This window comes from Pan paniscus, chromosome 21 (assembly GCF_029289425.2).
Source record: "Pan paniscus chromosome 21, NHGRI_mPanPan1-v2.0_pri, whole genome shotgun sequence".
Classification (NCBI taxonomy): domain Eukaryota; kingdom Metazoa; phylum Chordata; class Mammalia; order Primates; family Hominidae; genus Pan; species Pan paniscus.
Genome location: NC_073270.2, coordinates 64,159,685 through 64,179,305, shown reverse-complemented (window position 1 = coordinate 64,179,305; position 19,621 = coordinate 64,159,685). Strand labels below are relative to the sequence as shown.

Genomic DNA, 19,621 nt, shown 5'->3' with positions numbered 1-19,621 from the left:
TTTCTAAACAGTCAATTCAAGTATTATGCAATCCACCTTCTTCAAAAACTAGCCGGTTTTTGTCAAAGCTAGTGGAAGAACAATGTACAAATGTACCACTCTTGTACCATGCTGTTGATTCTGCAGTATTTGTAAATATTCTGTAAGGTAGACACTATTCTCCCTACCTTACAAGTGAGAAAACAAGAACCTAGAAAGGTTAATAGGTTGGTCAAAATTCAGCTGACAGGTTAAACAGCACAACTGGTCTTCCTGTTCAGGTTTCCCGACCTCAAATCCACTAATCTTTGAAGAGAGTGGGTAAAACCAAGCTTGGCCATGTGCATATCTGAGGAGAAGGGGAGGCTGGCTTTTGGATAATCTGCACTGCCTGTCGACTGGTATCCTCCTCCTCCTGAGGACTCTAGTGACTCACCAAGATGTCATCATGTAGCTGTATTAATACCAAGAGGACTCCTGGAAAAAGGCAGTGCTTTTTATCCCAAGCTATGCATGTCTAATAAATGATGCAGTGGTCCCTCAGCACATACAACTGCAGCAAATGGGGCTGGCCTCCTTTGCTGACTTGCAAGGCTGTCCTAGAAATGCAATGACATCTGGTTTCACCTTGGTTCCCCCCAAGCACTGAGCTAAATACCAAATAATAACAAAGGAGCTCTTTCTAAGGTGCAGATATGATCTTGTCTCATCTAGGAAGAAAGTCTACAGACACACGGACATTTTATTATTCAACTATTTTTTCCCCCAAATACATTAAACTTTGAGAACGATGGTACTTTTTACATTCATTCATAAGTGGGGTCATCCTCTAACACTACTGAGGCAGTTTAGTATGACAGAAAGAGCACTGGATCAGGAGCCAAGCCACCAGCTTCAAATAGCAGTGCTGCCATGACCATCCAAGTGACCCTTGATGACTGTGCTACACTCTGTGCCTTACTTTATCTGCCAAAGGAAGGCCACAACCACAAAGTCTTGGTCTTCCTTGAGTAAGCAATCATAAATCAGAAGAAAGGCAGAGTTCGCTTTTACTTTTTAAAAATTCCTATGATGGGGAAACAATGGATCTTCCTGAAAGAGAGACGGAGATGCCTGGCGCGGTGGCTCACGCCTGTAATCCCAGCACTTTGGGAGGCCGAGGCAGGCGGATCACTTGAGGTCAGGAGTTTGAGACCAGCCTAGCCAACATGGTGAAACCCTGTCTCTACTAAAAATACAAAAATTACCAGGTGTGGTGGCACGCACCTGTAATCCTAGCTACTCGGGAGGCTGAGGCAAGAGAATTGCTTGAATCTGGGAGATGGAGGTTGCAGTGAGCAGAGATCGCGCCACTGCACTCCAGCCTGGGCGACAAAGTGAGACTGTCTCAAAAAAAAAGAGAGAGATAGAGACATACACATACACCCACCCATACATATTTATATTTTATATCAGAAAACACACTAACATTGTACAACTACCTACTGAGATTCTTTTATTCAGAAAACCATGCTGCATTCCCTATTCTTACTATAAAAATTGGTAATTTTCATCTACTGACAAACTTGCTCAAATTTGATACAGGCATGGAAATCGAGGGGGGAAAGTAGATAGAAGAGGGGAACAAAAGATTTCAGCTGCCCTTGATGTCTACAGAAAAATTTAAACCATACATATACAGAGGATACAGAAATGCCAAAATCCCAGTCCCTTCCTTTCTCCAGAGTGCTGCAGTTCAAAGAGCATGGGCTTCAGAGCCAGTCAGAATCATCCACATCTTGGCTCTGTTACTTGCTAGTTTCACGATGCTATGACCACCAGTCTACTTCTTAGTAAAATGGAGGTGACAATGCATCCCTTACAGGGCAGGTAAGAGAAATGACATGAGATAGTACATGTGCCGGTCCAGCACATAGAAGCCCCTCAATCAATGCTGGCTTCGACCCTCCTGACTTCAAGATAATAACTTGATTCGAAGATCAGGTCTTGCAGACTCAAGAGAAGCACAGGGGGAGAGCTGGCGTGGGTGCACCATAATGAGAGAGACCAGATGCAGGGAATAAGAGTTTGCAGAAACGATCAGATAATGAAACACCTTATATCTTTCCAAAGAGGTGAATCATTTTCTTTTAGGTGTCAAATGAATAGCCAAGTGTATCACAATCAAAATCTATCATGGAAAAAGCCAGAGAGATACTCATTTCAAATGAGCAGTAGCTTCTATTGATGCAGAAGCCTCTGTGACACTGAGTCACTTGATATTTACAAGATAAATACACACTCCCCCATAGCTCCTTCTTGGCTGGAGAAGTTCTAATGAGCTAAAAGTTTATTCCATTTCTAAAATACATTTAAACTCCAACCCATCACTGACATCTCCTTAATTCTGAAATCCAATTCTCAATTTGGGCACTTTACCAGCATCTTTTCAAAAGTTGGATTTTGGAAAATACATGCACTCCCAGACAGAAGAGAAAACCATCAGACATGCACCAAACCGACACCCTTGAGTATATTCCAATTTGCTTAGCCCTCATCTCTCTTGGCGTTTCACAATCAGTAAAGTGCAGTGGCCAATCACTGGAAATGGTATGAGCTTAATGTCAGAAATCATTTAGCTTAAAATAAGAAAATAGCTCCATTTAGCTTTCTCCCACAAAGTAAAATTAAGTTTGTTTAGACCTTTTTTATTTATTGCCAAAGGGCAGATTTAATTTCAAGGGAGTGAAAACAAAACTCATTCTGAAGTAAAGTCTAAAGTTATCACTTCAGTTTTGCTCTAACTATTGAGGTGCAAAGGGGCTGTAAGCATTGAAATAAGGAGGCATTAATTATGAAAAAAACAGGCGACTGGGACCCAGCTTTCTGATCACGGGGTGGAGGGTTGTGGGGTGGGGTGGGGTGGGGGTGGGGTGGAGAGAATTCTATCATCTTCTTCTGCTACACTGCAAATACAAACTTTAAGAAAACCTACTGTCCAGGGGCCTTCTGAGCCCACCCTCTAGGCCTCCAGTCTCAGGACTTACCAGATACATTAATTGAGGCCCCTGCATCGATGATTCCGCTGTTGGGCCTCACACAGTACCTACGTGGTGCTGTAGTCTTCACCTTAAAACACACATTTCGGTCTGTCGGGTTGCCAAGCTTTAGGTTGGTGGTGACAACATCGGTGAAGGGACCTGTAGAATGAGACAGAGACTGATTGGGGGTCTCATGAGGAAAGTTTAGAAGGTTTGTGGAAAAGAGAGCTATAAATATAGTTAAGGGAAGATTTGAGATCCACGATTATCTCATTAACATGCCAATGGATGAAAGAGATGAGCTGAGGTTAATGCACTAGCAATAACGTCTAATATTTACCATGTTCCCACTATTTCACCAGGTATCTAGTGTAAGTGTTCTAACATATGGCATCTCATTGAAACCTCACAACTTTATGATTATTGCTGTTTTGCAGATGAGAAAACTGAGGCGTGGGGAGACAAATTACTTGTCCAAGTTTTCATGATAGTGGTAGTGAGGATCTGTAACCAGATGGCTTGCATCTAAGGCCAGTTCTTACCCATGCTAAATACTGATTTCCACAGTAACAATATGAAAGCTAACAGGGAGAGCGTAAAGGACTAAACTCATTCCAAAATGATTATCTAGAGCACAGTGTGCCAAGAGGAGCAGATGGAAGAAAGACTTTGAGGTGTTAATGGTCTATAAACACAGTAACTCTCAACATTATAGTGTTGCTACAGAAAACTTAGTATCACCTTAGGCTGTAGCAAGAAGTTCAGAGTCCTGCTGGGCAGTCCACACCTGAAGCATTACAGACGGTATTAATTACTCACGCTACTGGGAAGACTGCAACAGGCTCAGTGGCCTGAAGATACTTTTTATTACTATTATTTATTCACTTCCTACTTTATTAGATTTTTTAATTAAAAAAGTAAAACATGCTTCTTAAACCAAACAATAAAAGATGTATAAAACAGGAATAAGCTTTCCTTTGTCCCCTGAGATAACTAATATTAACAATATGGGAGATCTTTCCACATCATCTATGTTTACACAAACAATACATACACACATGTGCAAGGGATAGGGGCTAACAAATAATGAAATAATACTATTCCTATTACTCTGAAACTTGCTTTTTTTCATTTACCCATCTATGGTGGACAGGTGATCTCTGTGTTTATTAGTCAGGTGACTACAAAAACGTAGGTCCTTTTCAACACCTTTTCAAATTTACATATTTTTCACCTGTAAATCAGTATTTCTGTTTTCCTCTAGGCAAGTTCTTTACTCTTGTCTTTGCATTTGCAAGGAAACAGGAAGTGAAGGTGGGGAAAGGGTGTGCGCTTATGTGTTCACAAACAAATACGTAATGTTGACTCAACAAAATCATTCAAATGTGTGTTTTGAAAAACTTTTCAATGAGACTCTAAGCTCCTGAGACAAGGATTATACCTGATCCATCTCTGTAGCCCCAGCACTGTGGCTGGCATAGAATAAAGATCTCAATCTACATATTCACCAAGAAGAAAACCACCTGTGTGTGGATTATCTCCAGCAAAATTAAGATCCTCAGGCTGGTGTCTCTACTCTTGAGGTGCTCGGGGCATGGAAAAAAAAAAAATCAATCTGATATGGGCTTACCTTAATACAAATTAAGAAATCAAAATGGTGATAAGGAAGGAAGGAAATGGGACTCAATCCCAAAATCAAACGACAGCTAGTTCTGCTATGAGACTTATTTTGAAAACATAAATTTGATCCAACGTTACTCATGTGCATATTAGAGGGACATTCTGGACATAAAACAATTTTCGTATTTGTTTCTGTGTGATTTTGTCTGCTATCAACACTGGTGAACACAGAAAACTGCTCCTCGCTGAACCCAACTGCAAAGAAATACAGAAAACTCACAAGCACACACACCTCAACCACCTACGGGATACCTCAGTTCACCTTGTGGGTAACGAGCCACACCTATCCACACCTGGTATTACAACTTTCCATATGATTTCAGGTAATCCTCCTTACTTCAAGAAAACAACTCTTCTGATGTCCATATCCACAGAAAAACTTTGGGTCTTTCTCAAGAAAGTGCCATATCTGCTGTAGCATTTGTGGCTTTACCAGCGCCCTATCTTTGTGCACGTGTCACCAACAAAGTCTTTGAGTGCTGTGCTCCTAACCGCACTTCCCTCATAAGCGCTGTGGTTTTTACCAAGCTATTCAGTATAGTGTGGTGATTCCAGGAATGCATTACAGCAGAACTGACTATACTACTGCATCATTTATTGTTCTGTGAATTATTATTGCAAACACTATTCTCATTCCACGAGCAGTGACGCCTTCACAGATGAAATACTCCATGAGAATTTCTCCATTTGCTTACCTTTCTATCACAAACAACCCTATCACTACACTCTAAGTCAGTTCCCCACTGAAAACTAAGAGTACAGAGGAGGCCAGGTACCTGTGGCCCAAAAGGATTTTCAGCTGCAGTAAGGGAGAGCCAGATGCTGACGCTGCTCCATCCTTGCATCAAGTTCTTGGCATAAAGGGAGAAACAGGACACTTGGTGCTGAGGCAGTGCTAGGGAGATTATGGAGGCAGCACTCTCTGTGACTATCCCTTTCCACTCTCCAACACAGGCAGTCTGACTCATAATAAAGATGGAGAAAAATCTGTCCTCCTAGTAAGTCTCTTTGCTTGCTTAAGGAGGGGATCACTTCAGCACTCAGAGTGGGGGGAAAAAGAATAGCTACGCAAGCTCTGATTTTCTAGGGTCAAACCAGCAATAAAACACACACACAGACAGGCATAAAGGGCACACAAACCTAAAGAGGTCACAAGCAAATCACCATGTACATGCATTCCCTGACCCTCATCTAAAAACTGCAACTCAGAAGAACTCCACATAAGCACAGCAGCACCACAACACTGGGGGGAGAAAAAAGAGGACAAAAATGTACATGACATAAAGAGACACCGGAAATGGGGTGAGTTTTCAAATATAAAGCCTAGGGATGAAAGGTACTCAACGATAATTTGAATGTGATTCAGAAACTCTCAGGCCACAAAGCGTTCTAAATCAAAGCTTAATCAAAGCTTAAAGTTACTAGTTTCAACAAGATTCTGCCTCAGAAACATGGAAGTATCTTCAGAGCAGAATGCCAAGAATTCATAATGGTCCCCAAAACATCCAAAAATACACAGATCTTTTTTTCTAAAATGGTTTGAAGTATAGTGAGAGCAGAAAACCGAGATGCTGGCAAGATTCCACTGTGATGAAATCCAGAATATTTGCTAGTTTCCAATTCAGTTACTAGTTTCTTCCTTCCCTCTCCCCCTTATGAAGTTGTGGTGTGAGGATCCCAAATTTAAGTATTCGTTTATTCCTTACACTGACCTCTTCTTCAAGGTACTCTACAAAAATAAGCCAAATTTAAATGTAAACACTTAACTGTTTTTGAAAATTTCCTCAGGTTAATCTATTACATCGCAGTTAATTGCTATTACACAGCAATCTTAATGGTGCTTCAACTTACATAAACCACATAAAAGGAAGTCTAAACTGTTAAAAGACAAGCAACATTTGTAATAATAAACAGGATAAAATAAACATCCCAGATTTCTCCCTCCATAATCCTGGGTCTTTACATGCTTGGGATTTCTTGGCCTTTCACAGGCTTTTATTTGTAAAAATCTGGAGGGAACTATACTGAAAATATATGCAAGGAAACAACATCACTGGTAAAATAACAAAGTCCCGTGGGTAAAAATCAAGATATGTGTAAGAACAGGCCAACCTTCCTCTCCCTACTCTGGGCAATTTGCTCCAAGAATTTTATTGAAAATAAATTATATTCTATTTGAGTAATTATAGAAAATAAACCATGTTAGTGTTCTCCTTTTCCCCTGTATTAATGGATTAGCATACACAAAACCTTCAATAAAAATGATGTAAAAGCTTATGAGCATCATTCAGACTTTTACTAGTCACTTTCATTTCATAAAACTGCCATTTCCATTAAAGCATTATGTAAAAAATGGGATTTTACTATACCAACATGCATATTTACCACCAACGAATTTAAACACTGCTTATAAAGTACAGTCAATTTTACAAATGAAATCTCCTTCTAAACTTAGAATTTTTCCTTTTTAGAGATAAGAAAAATGATGTGTCTCTAGAACCACAGCATACACTTTAAATCATTTTTAATCTTCTATTCCTTATTTCAGATAATGTCTGTAACAAAACCAGGAACTAAGCATCTAAAATGTGAAATGGGAGGTTAAAAAAGTGAAAAAACATGAATTTGGGAGAAACTGGCAATACTCTTTGAAACTGTTACTCTTTTTAATAATGTAAACAATGCCCTTTACGTCCTAGATTATGCATATACTCATCTGTGAACATTTGTGTGAGTTTGCTGAAGATGCTTATGAAACAGCACTGATGAACTGAAAATGAATTCCTTGACATGCTGTAAAAGGTATTTAGATAAAGCTAAACACAGTATAATTTATTTCCTCTACCTTCCCCCAGGACCCACTGTGCTTGGATTTTTGTCATTTTAAATTGTGTTTAAGACAATAAGAGGTAAGAGTAAGACAGTAAGAGGGGCTAGAATTGATCTGTTTTAGAAGGCAAATACAATACCAGCAAAAACTTGTATACCATTAAAAGTGAAAGAAGAAATAGTTGCTTTTTACTCTTAATTACAAAAATTGGGCCTTAAGATGTATAAAGTTCTGGTTTGAAGGTCAAAGACCGTCACAATCCAGCACAACATGAAGAGGTCAGGTTCCAGGTGTTGAAAATGTCATAAAAAAATGGCTGAATAAACTTGTCAGGAAACCTAAGAGCATTTTGTGGGAAAAGTATTCCATTAAATCTTTAAACAGTCTCCTGATCTACATATGATTTAAATGCTTTTCTGTAATTATTCATTCAAGAGCCATGGCAGAAAAATTAAAACGCTTCCCTTCAGGAAATGCAAATACTATCTTTACAAAAGAATAATTTAAAAGTTCATGTCCCATCAAATTATAAAAAGTAATAATGAAAATTTCCAGTGAACTGAAAACTCAATCTAGGCCTTACCTATCTGTATTACCTCAAGCATAGCATAACATCCTATCTACTAAATGGCAAGATAGAAGTTTTTAAGGAGTAAATATATAATTTTACCTTTTTTTTTTTTTTTTTGAGACAGAGTCTCGCTCTGTCACCCAGGCTGGAGTGCAGTGGCACGATCTCGGCTCACTGCAACCTCCACCTCCCAGGTTCAAGTGATTCTCATGCCCCAACCTCCCAAGTAGCTGGGACCACAGGCATAAGCCACACCTGGCTAATTTTTGTATTTTTAATAGAGACGGGGTTTTACTACATTGGCTAGGGTGGTCTCAAACTCCTGACCTCAAATGATCCACCCACCTTGGCATCCCAAAGTGCTGGGATTAGAGGTGTGAGCCTCCACGCCCAGCCATAATTTTACTTTTAACTTAGCAATTCTACCAGAAAAATAAAGGCTAAAGTATATTTAGACCCCAAACTATAAAACTCCTACAGGATGACAGAATAAAATCTAGATGGCCTTGGATTTGGAGATGACTACTTACAACACCAAAACAAAATCCATGAAAAAAATAACTGATTAGCTAGACTTCATTAAAAATAAAAACATCTGTTCTGCAGAAGACAAGCAAGCCACAAGCCAGGAGAAAATATTTGCTAAAAACATACCTGAATAAAATACTGTCAACCAAAATATACAAAGAACTCTTAAAACTCAGTAATATGAAAATGAAGGCTGGGCACGGTGGCTCATGCCTGTAATCCCAGCACTTTGGGAGGCTGTGGCGGGTGGATCACAACGTCAGGAGATCGAGACCATCCTGGCTAACACGGTGAAACCCCGTCTCTACTAAAAATACAAAAAATTAGCCAGGCGTGGTGGTGGGCACCTGTAGTCCCAGCTACTCTGGAGGCTGAGGCAGGAGAATGGCCTGAACCAGGGAGGCGGAGCTTCCAATGTGCTGAGATCGCGCCACTGCACTCCAGTCTGGGTGACAGAGCGAAAGAGACTCCGTCTCAAAAAATAATAAAAATAAAATAAAATAAAATGAACAACCTAATTTTAAAATGGGCAAAAGATCTGAACAGCCGACTCACCAAAAATGTACAGAAAGCAAATAAACATATGAAAAGATGTCTGGTCGGGTGCAGTGGCTCACGCCTGTAATCAGGAGGCCAAGGCGGGTGGATCAGCTGAGGTCAGGAATTCGAGACCAGCTTGGCCAACATGGTGAAACCCTGTCTCTACTGAAAATACAAAAAGTAGCCAGGTGTGGTGGCCCATGCCTGTAGTCCCAGCTACCGGGGAGGCTGAGGCAGGAGGATCACTTGAACCCGGGAGGCAGAGGTTGCAGTGAGCCAAGATTGTGCCACTGCACTTCAGCCTGGACGACAGAGTAAGACTCCATCTCAGAAAAACAAAAATAGAAAAGATGTCCAATGAGATACTATTATACATTTGTTCATTTTCTTATAGTTGAGTTTTAGAATGGCCAAATTCTAAAATACTACCAATACCAAGTGTTGGTAAGGATGTGGAACAACAGGAACTCTCATTCACTGCTGGTGGGAATGAAAAACGGTGCACAGACACTTTGAAAGACCATTTAGCAGTTTCTTACAAAACTAAACATATTCTTACCATACAATCCAGCAATCACCCTCCTTGGTATTTACCCAAGTAAGTTGAAAACTTATATCCACACAAACACCTGCACATGGATGTTTATAGCAGCTTTATTCATAACTGCCAAAATGCAGAAGCATTTTGTGAGTGGATAAAATAAACTGTGGTATATCCAGACACTGAAATAGTGCTCAGTGCTAAAAAGAAATGAGCTATAAAGCCATGAAAAGACACGGAGGAGCCTTAAATGCATATTCCTGAGTGAAAGCAGTCAGTATGAAAAGGTAGCATACTGTATGATTTTACTCTATGACATTCTGGAAAAGGCAAAACTACAGAGACAATAAAAAGATAAGGTGTTGGCCGGGCATGGTGGCTCACGCCTGTAATCCAGCACTTTGGGAGGCTGAGTGGGGGGGGGCGCGGATCACTTGACGTCAGGAGTTCGAGACCAGCCTGGCCAATATGATGAAACCACATCTCTAATAAAACTACAAAAATTGGCTAGGTGTGGGGGCACACACCTGTAATTCCAGCAACTCGGGGGGCTGAGGCAGGAGAACAGTTTGAACCCAGGAGGCGAAGGTTACAGTGAGCCAAGATCGCCCCACTGCACTCCAGCCTGGGTGATGGAGCAAGACTCTGTTATCAAAATAAATAAATAAATAAATAAATAAATAAATAAATAAATAAAATACGGTGCTGATAGAATTTAAGGGAGGAAAGAACATGAGGAGCATAGAGCATTTTTAGGACAGTAAAACTGAAACTACTCTGATATTATAATGGTGGATACATGTCATTATACATTTGTAAAAACTCACAGAATGTACAACACTAGAAATGAATACTAACGCAGACTACGGACTCTGGCTAACAATGACATGTCAATGTAGGTTCACCAATGGTAACCAATGTACCTCTCAGTGTAGGATGTTGCCAGTGGAGGGGGTTATGATGCATGTGTGGGGTAGGAGTTACAAGAGAACTCTGTGCATACTTTCTGCTCAGTTTTTGTGTGAACCTAAAACTGTTCTAAACTATATTTTTTTTTAAAAAAAGGAAGGGGAAAAAGTATTTGGTCTTTTATATTAATTCACTTTCGGTAGTATCCCCCTTAACATTTCTAATATTAAATATTATTGAGATTTTGAAAATATCTATCTGTATTGTATGTGTGTGTGTGTGTGTGTGTGTGTGTATATATATGAATAAAGATTCTTTGTTGTGCAAAGTGATTGCTCCTCTTCCTTTTCTAGAGTTCATGAAATTCTGGTTTCACAAATACATATTCTTCCTTTGTAATTTATCTTCTGATGTAGCTACAATACTTTGAAACTCAACCTATATATGTTACCAAATAAGTTATATACCAATTTGATATATAATCTATCAGGTCTCAGCTTTCCAGATACAAGTTTAAAGTTATTAGCTTCACAACAGTTTTTTCCACTCTGCATAAAAAAAGCTATATTATTTTATACTCTTGCAAACACAAATTAGGTACAATATCTCTCCTTTTCACAGCCTCTCCAAAAAACAAATTACCATATTTCACTTCAACTCTAAAAAGATTACCTTCTGGGAAGGTAATAATCTGTCTCCAGAAGCCTATGACTTTTGATGGATTTTGTTAAGACAATAAAAGTGTGCTTGAGGTTTCAATACAGTAGACTCTCTATGCGGGAAAAATACACTAAAATGGAGGGACACGGACATTCTAAAGCAAAATCTGTTGGATATCTTATTAATATTTTTAAATTTTACCCTTTGACAGTCTATTTACATTAAAAAGTATCCTATTGCTTTCTGCTTTCCATACCCATCTGCAGTGCACCAATCCCCACGTTATTTCTTTTCTTGTTTATGTAAATCTTCCCCTTCTAGAATGGAAACTCCATCAACACAGACTTTTTTGTCCCTCTTGTTCATTACTGATCATCAGCACCTAGAGCACTTGCAGGCATAGAACAGATGCTCAATAATATATTTGCTGAATGAACAAATAGCCATGCCATGCTTCTATCTACTTCACACAATGGCTGTATTCTTCCTCTATGCACCCTCTGTACGCACATCCAGGCTCTGGGTGAATAAATACTGAGACTACTGCTGCTCCTGTTCCAGCATTACACCCTTTTCATCTTCTGCATAGGACATATTTTGTTTGTTCCTTTCCTGTTTCCACATGGAGTGGGGGGCGGGGCGGGGGGGGTGTCTATCCAATTCATCACCAGATCCTCCAAACTAGAACAGTGCCACAAACATAGTAAAAATGTATGCTGCATGAATACGAGACTTCCTCAGAGGTCATTGTACTCTGATTCTGCTGCATTTCCTGTAAACAGACACCTACTTCGAAACCTGGATCTGAAATCATTCTAAATTTGTGCTGCTTATATACAGGTTGAAGGTATTAAAAATGCTCACTGTGTCAATAATGCTTTCATCATAATTATTCTATGGTGATTTTTTTTAAAGTTGCCCCCTCCCTAAAAAATGAAAGATACCATACTAACAGATATTCAAAGAGAGTGAGCTCTTAAATAACCATGAACTCAAGAATAAGGACACTGGAGAAGTTTTCTTAAAAATCTATTTTCTTGATCGAATTGTTAGCTCACACATTAAATCAATGCTTTAGAAACAAAAATAAAGCTTTAAAGCTTTGCAACCAATGTGTTTAAATGGCAGACATTATATTCCAATATTCCAGCAGAAAGCCTGATTGTATAGCTCTTATTTTGAAATAACCACATAAAAACAACCCTACCCATAGACACATAACTTTCCTGAAGAACTCTTAGAATGCAGTGTTTTAAATTAATAAAGTATTCTCCTGGTATCCTCGGGAGCCAGCCAGCTACTGAGAAACATCACACCTGTTATTGCAGCAAGAGAAATCAACACCAAGAACTCTCACTGATGATGCCATCAAAGGCACACCAGAAGCCAACTTGATTGAAATAGACTATACCAGACTTGCAGGCTGCTTACTCAATTCACTAGTTTCCTAGGTCTTTCAGAGCAGAAAGAAACAAAACTCAGCCTGCCACCACCTCCATGGGTGGGAAAACTAAACTGGAAGACATGCTACTGTATTTTAAGAATTCCTAAGATCAAACTCAGGAAAGCTACCTGAAAAAAAATACAAAGTTAGTAAGGAACAGCCTAGAAAACTAAGATATTTGCAGTTTATATAACAGATGAATGGCCAGAATTCAAAATATATAAAGAATTCTCTTACTTACAATAAAAATTCTAAAATCTCATGAAGGAATACTATACAACTCTTTAAAAGAATGAACTAGATCTGTATTTCAACAGTTGATAGGTCTCAAAAACATGTTAAGTCATCCATACACCATGACACTACATTAAGTGATCTAGAAAAAAACGGAAATAGTTCACATTAAATTCCCCGGGGAGTTAAAAAAAAACAACAAAAAAAGGAGGGCGTATGAATCAGCAGATATGGAGTACAGACATGTCATAAATTATTAGTGAAGTTTTACTTGTTTTATTAAAGAAAGATTTAAAACGAGTCTTCTAACAAATTATTAACATTTAGTTACTCCATACTGGGGTATTTATATTATCTGTATTTTTCTGTACTTAAAAATTTTTTCATATACAGAAAGCTACCTGTAGTTTATGTGAGATCCAAACAAGGTTCTTTTGAAATAATTTTCTACTTGTTCAGACTTGTAAAGTTGTTGAAAACTGATAAACCAGCATTGATAGTCATGCTTGTATAATTTATAAAAATCAAGGTTATCACTTAAAACATGTTTAAAGTTGCAGTGGTCTCATTAACTCAAGACAAAGACCCATGTGTACAATTCTGACAAAAGCTTCTGTATGAACTGCAAATACTAGAAACCATCTAAAGATAAATACTGTCACTACTTTCCTTTAATACACTAGATTTTTTTTCATAATAGAAAAATGGCTAAAAGGAGTATATAAGAGCTGAGGCTTCATACATTCTATCTATATCCAACACTAATATTATCGTGCAGTAGAAGATTATTCACAGATGAATTTTACATCAGTTCTAAAAGGATCTTAGACGATTTAATAAACTGAATTTTTTCAATGCATTCTTTATCCCATTGACTAACGAACATCTAGTAATTATTCTCTACTTGAAAGACCAAAATTTCTGATTACAGTAATCACAAAAATAAACAAAAAGATAAGCAATATTCTACTGCAAATAAAATTCTATCTAAATAGAAGAGTGACAAAACATGATTCACATTTTACACAAAGCAGGATGAGTCAAGACAGATAATATGCTCAAGTTAGGGGTATGAGTGATAAAATAGCATGGGGTCCCAATTTCTCATGGTTGTAGTTGTTTTAACAGTTCAAGTGCAAAAAGTCATTAACAACAGAAGTAAAACTTCTCCAAAGTGTTCCATCTTTAGTGGAGATGACAGCATGTGAAAAAGCCTCCATACCAAAATCAACACATCCAATTCACACCAGATACAGAACAGGGGAGAAGAACAAGTTTAGCATTCTGTACCTTGATGATCCAACTGGAATTTTCAATCTGTGAACGATGAGAAACAGTAGAACGTGGTTTATCAGTTAGTGTGTAATCTGTTCTGGTTCCTTTTCAATAAAGAACCTAAGTGGCTATACCAGTGATAAGAGATTATCAACCAGGTCAGCAGCTTCTTAAACTCAAGAAGAGGCCAGGGGAAAGGCTGTGAGACTTGGATGAAAAATATTTTCTATTTTTCCCTTTCTCTGCCTTTGGAAATTATGCTCATTCTTCAAAGTTTTGCTCAAACGTCTTCTCTTTTGGAAAGGTTTACCAAATCTCTTTAATCAGAAGAAATTACTCCTTACTGTTCTATGTCACAACAATAAGCTGACTGCCAAATTTATATCTGCAGCCTCGCCCTCTCCCCTGAGCTCCAGACTCAACTACCTATTTAACATCTCTCGTTGCAAGTGTACTGAGCATCTCAAGTTTCTCATGTCCAAACGGCACTCTTGAGTCCCACTCTCCTCCCTCAAACTCAATGCTTCTCATCTCAGTAAAGAAACCACCACTCACCCAACTGCTTAGGCCAAAAGCAGTCTCTCTTCCTCTACATTTAATCTACATTCCTCTATATTCCTCTACATTTAATCTAGAAACCCTGTCTCTACTAAAGATACAAAAATTACTTAGGCGTGGTGGCACACGCCTGTAGTCCCAGCTACTTGGGAGGCTGAGGCAGGAGAATTGCTTGAACTGGGAGGGGGAGGTTACAGTGAGCCGAGTGAGATCGCACCACAGCACTCCAGCCTGGGCAACAGAGCCAGTCTCCGTCTCAAAAAAAAAAAAAAGGCTCCTGGCCAGGCGTGATGGCTCACACCTGTAATCCTAGCATTTTGGGAGGCCTGAGCTCAGGAGTTTAGGAGTTCAAGACCAGCCTGGGCAACATGGTGAAACCCTGTCTACTAAAAATAAAAAAATTAGCTGGGCATAATCCCAGCTACTCAGGAGGCTGAGGCAAGAGAGTTGCTTGAACCCGGGAGACAGAGGTTGCAGTGAACCGAGATCGCGCCACTACACTCCAGCCTGGGCGACAGAGCAAGACTCTGTCTCCAAAAATGAAAATAAAAATAAAAATAAACTCCTGCTCAGATTCCTCTGTGGCTTCCCATCTCACAACAAAATCCAAAGTCCCTCCTGTGGCCTGCCTACCGGCAAGGCTCTTGCCCTCTTCTTTGAGCTCATCTCCCAGCAGGCCCCTCCACCACTGTAGCACAGGCATACCTTGCTGCTCCTTGAACACACCAAGCTCATCATCACCTTGCACTTGCCCTTCCATCCGTCTGTAATGCTCTTCCCAAATGTCTCCATAGTTCACACACTCATTTTATATAGGTCTCAGTTCAAATATCACCTCCTCAGATAAATGACCTTCCCTAATCACCCTACTTAAATGACCTTCCCTAATTACCCTACTTAAAATTGAATCCATTCCCAAATCCCTTTATCTTGCATTGTTTTTAGTTGTTTTTTTCCCATTTATCACCTACTGCCTGACACCACGTCATATATATTTTCTGTTTTTATTTAATGTACACCTTCTCCACTAGAAGATGAGCTCCACAAGGTAAAAGTTTTCTCATCTTGGCCTCTCAGCAGTGCTTGCCATGCTACAGGTACTCAAGAAGTAACCCATGAAGAGAGTGGTTCAGGTGCTGTGCTAGGCTCTCAAGCTAGAGAAACAGGGCACTGCAGCTCCCACCCAGAATACACAGAACAATCTTGGGGCCCATCCAGAATTAATGAATCAGAATCTCTAGGACTGAGACTCCATAATGATTTTTTCTTTTTAAAAAAATATCAAATGTGACGTTACCTCATATTTAACAGTACCAATCTATTCTAAGCACTTCACATGTGTTAATTTGTATACTCCTAACATACCCCAGAGGGAGAAATTTGAGGCACAGAGAGGTTAAATGCATCACTGAAGGACACATGACTTTCAGATGGCAGATCTAGGGTTCACACTCTTAACTCCTGGGCAGTATACTACCTCTAACTGCATCGAACACTGTATGAAAGGTAATCTATAAAGCATCCTATCAAAAGGGGAGGGTGAGGAGCACAGGGAACTGATCACTGAGGCAAGCCCTGGAGTCTGAAAAGCAGATAACGCAAAGTACACTTTGAGCTGTAGGGAACTTGGGTGAAAGTACAGTGTGATAAAGCTATAAGGGGCTTCTGGGGGCATCAAATGGCTGAAGAGGAAGGGGTACGAGAGGGGTGAAAGAAGCTGAGGCTGGAAAGATGCAGTGTGGCCTGACTCTGAAGAGTTTTGCTGCTGGCCTAAGAATTTGGGCCACAAACCTATCCGTAAGATCTAGAGAGCCAATGAATGTTTTTAAACCAAGAAATGATATCAAATTTCAATTTTTAGAAAAATATCTCTGGAAACTGTATAAAGTATAGTCCAAAGGGTGAGAGAAGCAGGCAGAAAAATAGAGACAGAAAGTTGAGACACGGTGCTACTACAATAGTCTGGAAGGGAAAGGACCTATACTTAGGATACGATAGAATACTAAGAAGCAAAAGGGCATAGGAGATGCTGCTGATTTAAATGGACTGAGTAGATGTGAAAGGTTATGGAAAATGGGGAGTGAAAGACAAGTTTAGGATTTCCAGCTTGCCAACTTGGTGCAAGGGCCATTCCCAAGATCCAGAAGCCACAGTCAGTGGGGATGAGAAGGTAAACGGTAAATACAGTGTGGAACATGCTGAGTTTGAGGTGTTCTCATGACAACCAGATAGACAGGGATGTCCAGCAGGCTGACAGATCAAAAGATTTGCTTGGAGATAGAGATTTGGAAGTTTTCTGTGCGGAAGTGGAAGATGAAGGCATTATTAATGAGACAACATACAGAGAATTGTTAGATTGAGAAGACTGAAGCCAGAACCTGAGAAACCTCAACATCCAGTAAAAGAGATGATAAAGAGGTGGACAGTTCATCAGAAAAGTCAAAGACAAGTATCACAGAGAGAAACCTGGGGAACTAAGAAGGGTTTGAGTGAAGGGGTGAGGTCTGATGAAAGAAGAGTAAAGATACCAGAAACTGAAATTCACCGCTTCCCCAAAATTAGCTGTGATAGAAGACTGGGCATTTGCTTAAGCGGGGAAGATCTAGAAAACAAGATTTCTTTTTAGGAAGGGGCAACTTAAGCATGTTGTAGGCACAAGGAAGGAATCAAGTACAAGAGAAAAGTGAGACAGCAGCAACAGGCTAACGATGCAAAATACTGTTAAGTGATGGGAAAGGAATGGGGTAAAAGAACACACACCTAAGAGGTAGTCCTGACTCTCTGAAATAGAAGAGGAGGATAAGTAAAAACATAAGTTTCCACAAGAGAGAAAAGCAACCAGCATTTAGTGGAAAATCTTCAAATATTTTCTGAGCAAAATGCACTGTGTCTACATCGATCGGCTGTACGTAACGGGCCCTGCCGACAGGCTTCATTACTCTTCACCACTGAAAGTCTTCTTTTTTTCCCCCCTCTCTCCTTTCTCAGCTTTGTTTTTGTTTTTGAGATACAGTCTTGCTCTGTCACCCAGAGTGGAGTGCAGTGGCATAATTTTGACTCACTGCAGCTTCCACCTCTTGGGTTCAAGTGATTCTCATGCCTCAGCCTCCCGAGTAGCTGGGATTATGGGCATGCACCACCACACCAGGTTAATTTCTGTATTTTTAGTAGAGATGGGGTTTCGCCATATTGCCCCGGCTCATCTCAAATTCCTGGCCTCAAGTGATTCGCCTGCCTCGGCGTCCCAAAATCCTTGGATTACAAGTGTGAGCCATTGCGCCTGGCCTCTTTCTCAGCTTTCTCCTAAATATCAACCCTTCCTCGCCTATGCCTTAGACCCAGAGACCATGAACTCCCTGAGAAACTGCCATGCACCATGCACTGGGCTGTGCTAGGCACTGGGATCTGGGGAGAAGAGACACAATCTAAAAAAAAAAAAAAAAAAAGGTGGGGGGGCTTGTTGACTAACAGCGAAAGGGAGTCACGTATCACGTTGCCAATGACAACATGCTGTGACATGTGTGGGAGCCAGAGGAGCAGATACAATGTGAGTGAAGAATGTCAGGACAGTGACCTTGAAGAAGTGAAGCCTGTGCTGAGCCTCAAAGGTAAGCAGGGGGACGCAGTGAAACAAACAAGAGGAAAAGGAATCAACTAATTTTTAGTGGTGGAAACAGCTAAAAACTGTTACTTTATGACTACATACAGGGTAAGTCATGATACATAGTATGCCAAAGCCCCATGGCCAAGGAGAACTAAAAGGCTGAAACACAAGCATGAGGAAAGACGATGCTGGAAAGACGGGCAGGGCAATGTGGGGGGAGTGCAACAAGTATCAATAATTTTCCAGGTTTTGTTAAAGAATTTAAACTTTATTTTTGGCAACAGGAAGACATTTAATGATTGTAAGCAAGCAAGAGATATGCTCAGATTTGCATCTTTGCAAACCATCTTTGAAAACCACATCAGGGTGGAAAGAAAGAGAAGACTCAGACAAGAAGACCAGTTAAGAGGCTATTACAGTTGCGGGAGAAAATGGGGCAGCCATAGAGGGAATGGGGAAGAGGGGACAGAACTGAGTCATAGACTCTCTGAGTTGGTCAAATGCATGAATGTAGGTACCATTCAATGAGACAGTAAGAAGGGGAGGTTTGGAGGAAAAAATGAAAAGGTAGTATAGAGTTCAGCTTGGGTCATGCTGCATTTAACGTATTGCAGCCTTTTATATGGGCTTGGGTCAGGCCTGGGTTCATACATAAGTGACGTTAGAAGCGAAGGGTACTGGTAAAAGAGTTCCGCAAAGGGGAGAAGGGAAGACACAGAGAGAGCAAATCTGAGAGAAACAGGGAAAGGAGAAGAGGGGGAGAAGGTGAACCTGTAACCCTGAGCATTACCAACCGGACTGCATGATGAGTGGGCAAAACTGGCCACATGGGCAGAAGAAAAGCAGAGAGAGCAATGAGAGAGGTCAAGAGAAGAGTGTCAATGAGCAGGATGACAACAGGGGTCAAATGGTAGTGAAGACTGAACACGCAATGGGAGATGTAGTGATGAAGCAATGATTGAGCTTCCGGGCAGTGACTAGAAGTGAAGAACAGAAAGAAAAAAGACAGGAAACTATGTTTTCCAGAAGCTTACCATGATAAGAAGGAAAGTGAAAGGAGTAGCTAGACAGAGTAAAAAGGACTGACAACCCAGTTTTTCTTCTTTAAAGGTGGAAGGGACAATACTCAAATGTTTAATGAAAATGACTAATGGCCAAGCACTATTCTCAGTGAGTGCTAGGTATGTAAAGAAAGAAAAAGAAACAATCTTGCTTTGGAAGAGAAAGGCAACAAAAGCATTCATTTTA

The 19,621-nt window shown here is 40.0% G+C and overlaps 1 protein-coding gene across 3 annotated transcripts in view; it reads right to left on the bottom strand.

Annotated features, from left to right (window-relative positions):
• VAPB (VAMP associated protein B and C) overlaps positions 1 to 19,621 on the bottom strand; it is a 62,180-nt gene that overhangs the window by 30,496 nt on the left and 12,063 nt on the right. For all 3 annotated transcript variants that reach the window (XM_003806176.4, XM_063601101.1, XM_008950849.4), the window contains exon 2: positions 3,006 to 3,158. In XM_003806176.4, coding sequence (XP_003806224.1) covers positions 3,006 to 3,158 — 153 coding nt within the window. The remainder of the gene's footprint in view (positions 1 to 3,005; positions 3,159 to 19,621) is intronic.